We start from the raw sequence: 12,018 nt of genomic DNA on the forward strand, positions 1-12,018 counted from the left end.
ATATAGCACATTTAAAAACAACCCAGGTTGACCAAAGTGCTGTACATCAGTTCAGGTACTAAGAAACGAACATACAATGGCACACAAACATAACAGCACATACATAAACAGTTCACAGCGCCCCCTCAGAGGGCCTCAAACGCTAGGGAGTAGAAATAGGTTTTGAGCCTGGACTTAAAGGAGTCGATGGAGGGGGCAGTTCTGATGGGGAGAGGGATGCTGTTCCACAGTCTAGGAGCTGCAACCGCAAAGACCCCTGAGCTTAAGCCTAGACCGTGGGATAGTCAGTAGCCCCAAGTCGGCCGACCTGAGGGACCTGGAGAGAGATGTGGATTGGACTGAGTAGCCGAGTCCATCACGCAAACCAACCTCCCTTTCAATGACTCCATCTACCTCAAGCTGCCTCAGCCAGTCCACCAGCATAACCAAGGACCAGTCTCACCGTGGTCATTCCCTCGTCCCCTCTCCCATCAGGCAAGAGGTACAGAAGTTTGAAAACACATACCTCCAGATTCAGGGACAGTTTCTTCCCAACTGTTATGAGGCAACTTAACCATCCTATCTATAGACTAAAACTCTCGTTTGTTTGTTTGTTTGTTTGTTCCTGAACTACAGCCAAAACGGTACACGATAACACAACAATTTTAGGCCCACCTTACTCACCATCGTCCCTTTGGTGCTAATGGAAAAAGTTTCATTGAAATCGGTGTTTTCTTTTTAAAGTTATTCACATGTTAAAGTTTAATCCACCTCCTAGAGAGGGAGGGGGGAGGAGGGAGGATACGGGGGGGGGGGGGGGGGGTGAGGGGGTGGAGGGAGGGGGAGGATAAGAGGGGGTTGAGGGGGATGGAGTGGGGAGGAGGGGAAGGGGGGAGGGGAGGGGAGGGGAGGAGAGGGTGTTGCACCAATGCAGGAGAGATTTGGGCCCAACGGGTCCACTTGGTCTAGTCACCAACTAGAGAGCGGTCTTGACCCCCCCCCATCTACGTCATTGGAGACCTTAGAATGATCTTTTATTGGACTTTACTGGGCTTCGTCTTGCACTAAACGTTATTCCCTTTATCCTGTATCTGTACAATGTGGATAGCTTGATTGTATTCATGCAGCTTCTTTTCGCTGGCTGGATAGCATGCAACAAAAAAGCTCTTCACGGTACCTCGTTACATGTGACAATAATAAACTAATCTGAGGGTGAGCAATCTATGGAGGCAAGAGAGGCCAAACATCTACCCCCTGTTCTGAATGGTACAATGATTTTAAACAAAAATAAAAATATACCCTTTTCCAAAATAATTTTCAATTTTCAAAACAAAACATTGATGATTTTTCATCAGACTTGACTGCCTGGAAACATGTGTTTAATTTATCAAGTGTGTGAGATTCATTACAAGGTGGGAGGATTCTGACTGATCAGTGGGGGTCGATCGTTGCTTTGGTCACAATCTTTTGGATTCTGATCTCTTTTAATTGAAAGATACAGCATGGGAACAGGCCCTTCGGCCACCTAGTGTATGGGGTGATAACTGGGTCGGCGCAGACTTGATGGGCCGAAGGGCTTGTTTCCACACTATATTTCTAAAGTAAACTAAACCAAAAAGGCTGACTATTTATCCAACTTAGCATCAACTGATGATTTTAGAAGCAAGGAACTGCAGATACTGCAAGAATAGTTCACAAAGTGCTGGATTATCTCAACGGGTCAGGCAGCATCTCTAGAGAACACGGACAGGTGACGATTCGGGTCGGAATCCTTCTTCAAACCGATTGCATCCTCCCATCCCAAGCAGGTTATAGTCAATGTCACGATGCTGAGACCCTGGTTATGACTGCAGTAGATGCCAAGAGATCATATCCATCTTGCATTAATTTATTAAAGACCAGACCAAGTGGACCTGTTGGGCCCAAACCTCTCCTCATTGATGCAGCACCCTCTCGTCCCCCTCCCCCTCCTTCCCCCCACCCCTCCCCCTCCTCCCTTTCCCCTCCCCCGCACTCCATCCCCCTCAAACCACCTTATCCTCCCCCCTCCCTCCCTCCCTTCACCCCCCTCTCTCCCTCCCCCCTCCCTCCCTAGGAGATAGATTTAAACTTAAAAATGTGAATAACTTTAAAAATATAACACTGATTTCAATGAAACTTCTTCCATTAGCACCAAAGGGATGACGGTGAGTAAGGTGGGCCGACAATTGTCGCGCTATCGTGTACCGTTTTGGCAGTAGTTCAGGAACAAACAAACAAACAAACGAGAGTTTTAGTATGTAGATGCCCGATGGTTCACCATGAGAAGTCAAGCTTCCCGTCAACGCCTCTGCACCGTCACAGCATTCACATGTGTCCCTCCGGGCTTGGAACACATTTTCAAATCATTTATTTAAAACTTCAGCACAGGTGAAAATAGCTCTTTGTAAAGACTTGTGAAGAGCCTCTGACTGAAAGGAAAATAAATTAACCATGAACCCACAGAAAATCTGCCAACCAATGCTTTTACAATTACACCGACTGTCATTTAATCTGAAGAAGGTACAACACTGGCTTGCACCTCTGCTTTACAGGGGTTAGTAAACTTCGCTTGACAGAGATGATCCCCAAGACACGCCTGCTTCAGAAAGCAGTTGAGTCCCTTGGAGTTTTCATTCATTCACCAAACAAAACTGTAACCTGAGGCAAGCGTATCCCTCCTTAAAACAGGAGGAGGTCAAAAGTGTTTGTGTACTCCAGGTGTGGTCTTGATCTATCTGGTTCTTTTCACTACTTCTGGAGGCAATACTAAAGCCATTGTAAAGAGAAGATACAGACACCAAATGCTGGAGTAACTCAGTGGGACAGGCAGCATCTCTGGAGAGAAGGAATGGGTGATGTTTCGGGTCGCGAACCTAAAAGAGGTTGCATTAAGGAGATCTGATGACAGAACTTGTGTAGGAAAGAACTGCAGATGCTGGTTTAAATCGAAGGTAGACCCAAAATGCTGGAGTAACTCAGCAGGCAGGAAGCATGTCTGGAGAGAAGGAATGGGTGATGTTTCGGGACAAGACCCTTATGTCAGGGGAGTGGGCGGGACAGAGATAGAATGTAGTCGGAGACAGTAAGACTGGTGGGAGAACTGGGAAGGGGAGGTGATGGAGAGTGAGGGAAAGCAAGGGCTATTTGAAGTTAGAGAAGTCAATGTTCATACCGCTGGGGTGTAAGCTACCCAAGCGAAATATCAGGCGCTGTTCCTCTAATTTGCACTGGGCCTCACTCTGACAATAGAGGAGGCCCAGAACAGAAAGGTCAGATTGGGAATGGGGGGGGGGGAGTTAAAGTGCCGAGCAACCGGGAGATCAGGTTACAGTTTAAGAATAAGGGGTAGGCCATTTAGAACGGAGATGAGGAAGAACTTTTTCAGTCAGAGAGTGGTGAAGGTGTGGAACTCTCTGCCTCAGAAGGCAGTGGAGGCCAGTTCGTTGGATGCTTTCAAGAGAGAGCTGGATAGAGCTCTTAAGGATAGCGGAGTGAGGGGGTATGGGGAGAAGGCAGGAACGGGGTACTGATTGAGAGTGATCAGCCATGATCGCATTGAATGGCGGTGCTGGCTCGAAGGGCTGAATGGCCTACTCCTGCACCTATTGTCTATTATCAGGTAAGTTAAGGCGGACTGAGCGGAGGTGTTCAGCGAAACGATCGCCGAGCCTGCGCTTGGTCTCGCCGAATGTACAGAAGTTGACACCTGGAACAGCGGATACAGTAGATGAGGGAGGAGGTGCAAGTGAACCTCTGCCTCACCTGAAAAGACTGTTGGGGTCCTTGGATGGAGTAGAGGGGGGAGGTAAAGGGACAGGTGTTGCATCTCCTGCGGTTACAGGGGAAAGTAAGTACCCGAGGAGGGGGTGGTTTGGGTGGGAAGGGACGAGTTGACCAGGGAGTTGCGGAGGGAAAGGTCTCTGCGGAAAGCAGAAAGGGGTGGGGATGGGAAGATGTGGCCAGTAGTGGGATCCCGTTGGAGGTGCCGAAAATGTTGCCGGAGGATTATATGCTGTATGCGACGGCTGATGGGGTGGAAGGCAAGGACGAGGGGAACTCTATCCTTGTTACGAATGGGAGGAGGGGTAGCAAGAGCGGAGCTGCGGGATATCGAGGAGATATCCCTAGTGAGAGCCCCATCTATAATGGAAGAGGGGAACCCCGGTTTCCTAAAGAACGATGACAGAACTGGCCATTTGAAAATGCACAATATCCTAAAGCTGTTCATACCCAAGTGGATTAACTATTGTAATGCCAGAAACGCTCTGCAGGCAGCAAGAAGATACGACAGCAATGAACTAGTGACAAGATAATACCAGGATGTTGGGCTATTGTGGCTAGGGAACCAGTGAGAATGACCTGGATAGAGTGGATGTGGAGAGGATGTTTCCACTAGTGGGAGAGTCCAGGACCAAAGGCCACAGCCTCAGAATAAAAGGATGTGCCTTCCTTGAGAAAGGAGATAAGGATAAATGTATTTAGTCAGAGGGTGGTGAATCTGTGGAGTTCACTGCCCAAGTGAATGGGAATCTTTAAGGTGGTGATTGACAGATTCTTGATTGGTACGGGTGTCAGGGGTTATGCGGAGAAGGCAGGAGAATGGGATTGAGATGGAAAGACAGATCAGCCATGATTGAATGGCGGACTAGACCTGATGAGCCGAATGGCTTCATTCTGCTCCTATAACGTCTGAACATGACCTTTCCTCCAGCGAGCACTATGGATCATCTATATTCCTATCAGGGGGCCACAGAACCTTGGTTCAATATCTCATTTGAAAGACAGCACCTTGAGTTGTGCAGCACTGCCTCAAACACCCTACTGGAGTGTCGTCCTGCGTTTAAAATTCCATATTGGCGCTTGAACTCACAAGCTCCTTCACCTTACGAACTGAACTCAAGAATGTAAGGTGGGTCAAATTATCTGTAACCTCTGACTTTGTTACACCTTATTTTATAGTCACAACCTTCTTCCCCAGGGTGGCAATATCAACGACTAGAGGGCATAGCTTTACGGTGAGGGTCGAAGGTTGAGGGGAGATCTGTTAGATTTTAGATTTTAGATTTAGAGATACAGCGCAGAAACAGGCCCTTCGGCCCACTGGGTCCACGCCGCCCAGCGATCCCCGCACACCAACACTATCCTACACCCACTAGGGACAATTTTTACATTTTGCCCAGCCAATTAATCTACAAACCTGTACGTCTTTGGAGTGTGGGAGGAAACCGAAGATCTCGGAGAAAACCCACGCAGGTCACGGGGAGAACGTGCAAACTCCGTACAGTACAGCACCCATAGTCAGGATCGAACCTGAGTCTCCGGCGCTGCATTCGCTGTAAGGCAGCAACTCTACCGCTGCACCACCGTGCCACCGTTAGAACTATATATAATCATGAGAGGCATAGATAGCGTAGAGTCAGAATCTTTCTCCCCCAGGGTGGAAATGTCAAGGTCTAAAGGGCATAGCATTAAGATGAGAGGGGCAAAGTTAAAAGGGGATGTGTGCGGCAAGATTTTTGTTTAAACAAAGTGGGTGGTGGGGGCCTGGAATGCATTGCCTGGGGTGGTGGTGGAGGCAGATACCATAATGGCGTTTAAGAGACTTTTAGATAAATACATGGATATGCAAGCAATGGAGGGATATGGATAATGTACAGGCATTGGTCCTTGCATCATATTCAGCACAGACATTGTGGGCCGAAGGGCCTTTCCTGTGCCTTAATGTGCTATGTTCTATATTTAACCATGTTATGTGTATCACATAAATTATACTGAATGTTATGTTACAGTGTTATGTACTTAATTTGCTTTGAACTGTTAGTAAGAGATTTGGCAATATTTAAAATCCTGTCATTACTCATGCATTTTATTTGTGTTACATCCGAATCAATGCATCGGAATAAATGCAAAATTCACGAGACCAGGTGCACTAATTGAAAGCATAGTAATTTTGCAAAACATTTTCCAAATTAACCTATCAGCCCTTGACTTGACCAACCTATCTTCTAATGTTTCAATTACATTGAATCTATCAGATAGCCCATTTGGACAATTTTCCTGATGACACATAGCCCATCTATCAGATGCTGAGAGTTACAATGGACAATGACAACTTAACAATTAACACAGCTATATTGGCACCAGATATGAAAATATTTGCCATTCCAACGCCTCAGAAGGACGACCTGGAAGAGTTTGGTGCTCATCCTTGGATAAAGGAGAGAGATGGAATTCCACATGTTTACAACAGTCAGGAGTGCCAAGTCAAGGGTTCACTTTCGCCTTTAGCCCTCCACCTGACTCCTCACAATGCCACTGTTCATCTATTCTTGATTAACCTGAAAAATCTACAATTGGTCCCAACACCCAGTTCCCCCCCGGCCATGTGCCAATTCTGGACAAATTCCATTCTCCCATTTGCTCCCTCCAGTCCTGCATAAAACCAAAGCTATTCCAACAGCCCCGCTCTTTCTTTAGATTTAGAGAGATTTAGAGATACAGCGCGGAAACAGGCCCTTCGGCCCACCGAGTCCACGCCGCCCAGCCCAGCAACGTGTATTGCCTTTCTGCTGACTGGTTCGCACGCAACAAAAGCTTTTCACTGTACCTAGGTACAAGTGACAAGAAGCCAAACTCAAACTCAAGTGTGAAACTTTGACATGCACATCCCCTCTGAAGCTGATCATCTGAAAAGAACGATGTAGGTATCCATCCAAGAGCGGGAGAAAGTATCATGTTCAAATCTATTCCCTGCTCTCGGTGGTAATTTGATAAAGTAATAACAGTATGAATGTTAAACCCAATATATTTCACTTCATCTCTTCTTTTAAACAGTATTGATGCCAATAATTCCTTCTTCGAATGCTGGAAAGGGTGCAGAGAAGATTTACAAGGATGTTACCAGGGCTCGAGGGCCTGAGCTATAGGTTGAGGTTGAGCAGGCAGAGGTTGAGCAGAGGCTGTTGGTGGGTGTGGACAAGATGGGCTGAAGGGCCTGCTTCCATGCTGCATGACTCTATACACAATATTTTGACTTAATCATTTCAGCTGTAAGATGGTAACTTACGTAGTTCTCCCACTTTGAGGATTTCACACAGCATCCTGGTGAGCTCAATGCTGCTTCGACCAAATGGACACTCATGCTTATCTTCTCGACTGCTGTTCTCTAGTACGATCTGTCGGAAATCACAGCACAGGAAACATTACACAACCGTCTTCTACAATGCCAGGTCACAGAATGGCAAGCAATGGGTCTGAATGAGTCGGTGAACATAAGTACATAAGATAAGTTCATAAGGCATAGGAGCAGAATTGGGCCACTTGGCCCGTCGTGCTTGCTTCACCATTCGATCATGGCTAATCACGGGCGGCACGGTGGCACAGCGGTGGAGTTGCTGCCTCACAGCGCCAGAGAACCGGGTGTAATCCTGACTACCGGTGCTATCTGTTTGGGATTTGTACGTTCTCCTCGTGACCTGCGTGGGTTTTCTCCGGTTTCCTCCCACACTCCAAAGGTTTGTAGGCTAATTGGCTCGGTAAAATTGTAAATGGTCCCCAGTCAGGGCCGTCTTTACAGCATTATGGGCCCCGGGCAAAGCAGTGTACTGGGGCCCCTATGACAACTACTCACAGGAATAAAAATGTAAATGGTCGATAAAATTAAACACCCCCCTTTCCCCAGCACCCCCATTTCCCCCACTCTCTCTTCCCCCCCACCACCAACCCCCACCCTTGCTGTCCCCCTCCCCAGTCCCACTCTGCCTCCTCCCACCCCCACTCTCTCCTCCTCCCACCCTCCCCGTCGCCCCCACCGTTACTCTCCCCCACCCCCCTTTCCCTACCAGCCCCCCCCCTGTCGTGCCGGCGAAAAGCACTTACCGAAAAGCACTTAGCGATGGACTTAGGGTGCTACATTGTTGCGAAAAGCACTTGCAGATCGCTGTGAGAAGCACTTAGGGATGGAAAAGCAAAGCACTTAGGGAGCTAATTGTTGCGAAACAGATCGCTGTGAGAAGCACTTCGGGATGGAAAATGTTGCGAAAAAAACACTGGGACCGAAAATGTTGCGAAAAAAGCACTTATTGAGCCTATATTTTTAAAGTAGTATTTATTTATTGCAAGTCACTTAACATACACAGATCAGCATGGGGCCCCTATGCTCGTGGGGCCCCGGGCAAGTGCCCATCAGGCCCATGCGTTAAGACGGCCCTGTCCCCAGTGTGTGTAGGGCAGTGTCAGTGTGGGGGGGGGGGGGGAGGGGTCCCGCTGGTCGGCACGGACTCGGTGGGCCGAAGGGCCTGTTTCCACGGTGTATTTCTAAACTACACAAAACTAAAACCAACCTATTTTTCCCTCTCAACCCCCTTCTGGTAATGGAGCTAAGTCACCTGGACTGCAGGTAACACTCATGATTACTCACTCATATACCACTCACGTATTTTGCTTGTATTTTAAAACCTACTAGAACAAGTGGACCCATTGGGCCCAAACCTCTCCTGTATCGGTGCAGCAACCTCTCCTCCCCCCCCCCCTCTAACCCCCCTCGCCCCCTCCCTCCCCCCAACCCCCTCCCCTCTTCCTCTTCCCTCCACAACACAAGTGGACCCATTGGGCCCAAACCTCTCCTGCATCGGTGCATCAACCTTTCCTCCCCCCCCCCCCCATCTAACCCCCCTCGCCCCCTCCCTCCCTCCTCCCCTCCCCCCACACCCCTCCCCTCCTTCCTCTCCCCTCCACTCCATCCCCCTCAACCCCCCTTATCCTCCCTCCTCCCCCCCCACTCCTCCCTAGGAGATAGATATAAACTTTAAAATATGAATAACTTAAAAAATATAACACTGATTTCAATGAAACTTCTTCCATTAGCACCAGCACCAAAGGGACAATGGTGAATAAGGTGGGCCTAAAATTGTTGCGCTATCATGTACCGTTTTGGCTGTAGTTCAGGAACAAACAAACAAACAAACAAACGAGAGTTTTATTATATAGATGGTTTCCAGATTCATTGGATTTGCTGGGTAAATGCATGTTGGATTAGCGTAGTAGCCCGGAGTTTAGCAAAAAGCAGCCTCTATCATTGCGTTGAAGGTGAGTTTGAATCCCACAATTAGGGACATTTAATGTCATGTAGCTGAAGAAACCTGGAATTAAAATGCTCGTCTCAGTAAAAGTGGACACAAAATTATCACACTGATGGAAAAGCCTATCAAGTTCAATGTTCTTCAAGGAATTCTGCAGCCATTTCCCAGTCTGGCCTACGTATGACCCCCAAGCTAACAGTAACACAGTTTAATCTCATCTGCCCTCTGAAATGTTTAAGAACAGTTATCGGTTCTGTATGAATTTTGAATGGACAATAATTGCTGGCTCACTTTTGCCCCCCAAAAATGAAAGAAAATGTCTGCCTTCGATTTAAACCAGCATCTGCAGTTCTTTCCTACACAAAACAACAGCAGAAATGGTCCTAAGGTGCTTCACAGTACCAACGGGCTTCAAGAGAAATTTGGCACCAGTCCATAAAATGGGAAGATAATCAGAGGCAATATTTGAAGTGCACCCAATGAAAATAAAGGGGAGGGAGTAGGAAGGAACTACAGATGCTGATTTACACCGAAGATAGACACAAAATGCTGGAGTAACTCAACGTGTCAGGCAACATCTCTGGAGAAAAGGAATAGGTGACGTTTCGGGTTGGAACCCTTCTGCTGACTAGGGGAGGGAGTGATAGAGCTGAAAAAAGCAATGGGAACAGGGAGAGGAAAACAATAGTGGGAATTTTAAAATTAAGGCACGGCTTACCAAAAAACACACAGGGATAAACACTGAACTTGAGATGGCATGCATTAGTCCGAGGTGTTTGTTTGCAGATTTATGGAGGGTAGACCCAAAAGATGCTGAATTGTACAGGATTAGAACAGTCCTGAGGTGGCAAGGCTTGGATGAGCGCTACTGAGGTGGTGGGGCTGAGTGAAATAGGCAGACAACAGTGATGCATGGAGACATAGTCTGAAACTCAGCTCAGGACAAATACAACACCAAGGTTGTGAAGTACGGAATCGAGCGATATGGGGAAAAAGCAGGAACAGGGTACTGATTTTATTTCGGAGTCACGTGAGTGACTACGTGAAGACCCCGTCCAGCACGCATGCGCGACATTAGCGTTCATGCAGTGCACCGCGACGAACGGGAGTTCAAGGTGCTCCCGCTACAAACTAAAAAGTCGGGCCGATGGCCGTAAGTATTTTCTCTCTGGTCTGCTTTAGGTCCCAAGATGACCAAGACCAGAGGAAAGAAATTTGCAGTCGCCCCCCGTTCGTTTTCCGTTGAGGAACGTTCTTTGGAGGGGGGGCAAGAGGCGGCACAACTACCGAGCCGAGCCCAGCACCGCTAGTGCAGCCTCAGCAGCGAGCTGGAGGTACCTGCAGCCAGAACCGGGCGGTAGTGTCTGGACGATTCAGATGAAGATGCTACACCGCTACAGAGCGGCACTGGCAGCCGCCTAAGCCGAAACGGCTTATGGAGCAATGCTCCAGCGAGATCTGCTGAGAGCAGCAGCAGACTCGCCAACGGGCCGACAGGTAAGTTCTACCGTGGCCGTAAGTATTTTCTCTCTGGTCTGCTTTAGGTCCCAAGATGACCAAGACCAGAGGAAAGAAATTTGCAGTCGCCCCCGTTCGTTTTCCGTTGAGGAACGTTCTTTGGAGGGGGGGCAAGAGGCGGCACAACTACCGAGCCGAGCCCAGCACCGCTAGTGCAGCCTGAGCAGCGGGCTGGAGGTACCTGCAGCCAGAACCGGGCGGTAGTGTCTGGACGATTCGGATGAAGATGCTACACCGCTACAGAGCGGCACTGGCAGCCGCCTAAGCCAAAAACGGCTTATGGAGCAATGCTCCAGCGAGATCTGCTGAGAGCAGCAGCAGACTCGCCAAGGGAGGGCCCAGATCGCCCAGGCACTCCCGCAGTGCCCTTTAGGGGCACTGGCCATTGCCTCACCTTCTTTTGAAGGCAGCATTGGCGACCAGGTCTGGGCTGGTCAAGAAGAGGGGTTGTTGGCTGAAGATGTCCGGAGTACGCAGAGTGTACAGGATCAGGAACAGCTGCTGGGTGTGGTCAACCGCTACGTGGACATTCCACGAGGGGGTCGGCCTTTAGAGCCGAAACTTGCAGCCAGCATTGACCACCTGTCCTCAAAACCCCTACAAGAACGGGTGGTCAATGAGGCTCTTGAGCTATACACAGCCCCAGAAAATTGTACATCATTAAATGTACCAGCTGTAAACAGCCAAATTTGGGGACATTTGGGGCAGTAACCTGGAGTTGAAACTCCAGAAAATCCTTAAACTGACTGCAGGGATAACATCATATGCTCGGTCCATTGATGGTGTGGACATTTCCACAAATCAGCAAGATACACTAGCTCTGCTGTGCACCACTCAATACCAAATAAATGGTTTACGGAAATTATCAAGCCTGCCCTCAACCCTAAGTTTGCGGGAAAAAACACCGGGTTCAGAACCTCCAATTCTGCTTTTGGAAAGGATCTCCCAAAAAAGGTGAAAGACCTAGAGGAAGAATCCAAGACCTTTGGTCTCGTGAGGGCAGGTTTTGGGACCGAGCAGACCTAACAAACCCAGGCGGCAGTACCTCACGGCGTCCACCAGTCATAAACCACCATATGGGACTGGTGAAAGCTCGGGGTCCGCAACCATTCCCCGTAAGCCTTTTTTAGGCCAGGGCCCAGAGCGGACCCCATGGAAAATGTGCCACCCCCCAACAACAACATCAACGTCAACAGCAGCCCTCTACAGCCCAGCAGACACCTCATCGTCCAGCGAAGAGGCAGAAGAAGAATAACACCAATCACCATGGAGGTAGGTGGGTCTGGTACCTTTCGGCATATGAGCAGTAGGGACTCTATACTAACAGGGGGGAGATTGCACTTGTTTTTTGCATGCATGGGAAACCATCACTAATGACAAATACATACTAACCTGCATTTATGGCTACAAAATTGACTTT

The 12,018-nt window shown here is 48.5% G+C and overlaps 1 protein-coding gene across 4 annotated transcripts in view; it reads right to left on the reverse strand.

The window, feature by feature from the left end:
* Window positions 1-12,018, reverse strand: part of elmo1 (engulfment and cell motility 1 (ced-12 homolog, C. elegans)) — a 308,339-nt gene that overhangs the window by 131,372 nt on the left and 164,949 nt on the right. For all 4 annotated transcript variants that reach the window (XM_078415056.1, XM_078415031.1, XM_078415048.1 and 1 more), the window contains one exon: window positions 7,067-7,175. In XM_078415056.1, the coding sequence (XP_078271182.1) occupies window positions 7,067-7,175 (109 nt within the window). The remainder of the gene's footprint in view (window positions 1-7,066; window positions 7,176-12,018) is intronic.

Source organism: Rhinoraja longicauda, chromosome 2 (genome assembly GCF_053455715.1).
Source record: "Rhinoraja longicauda isolate Sanriku21f chromosome 2, sRhiLon1.1, whole genome shotgun sequence".
In the NCBI taxonomy this organism is placed as follows: Eukaryota; Metazoa; Chordata; class Chondrichthyes; order Rajiformes; family Arhynchobatidae; genus Rhinoraja; species Rhinoraja longicauda.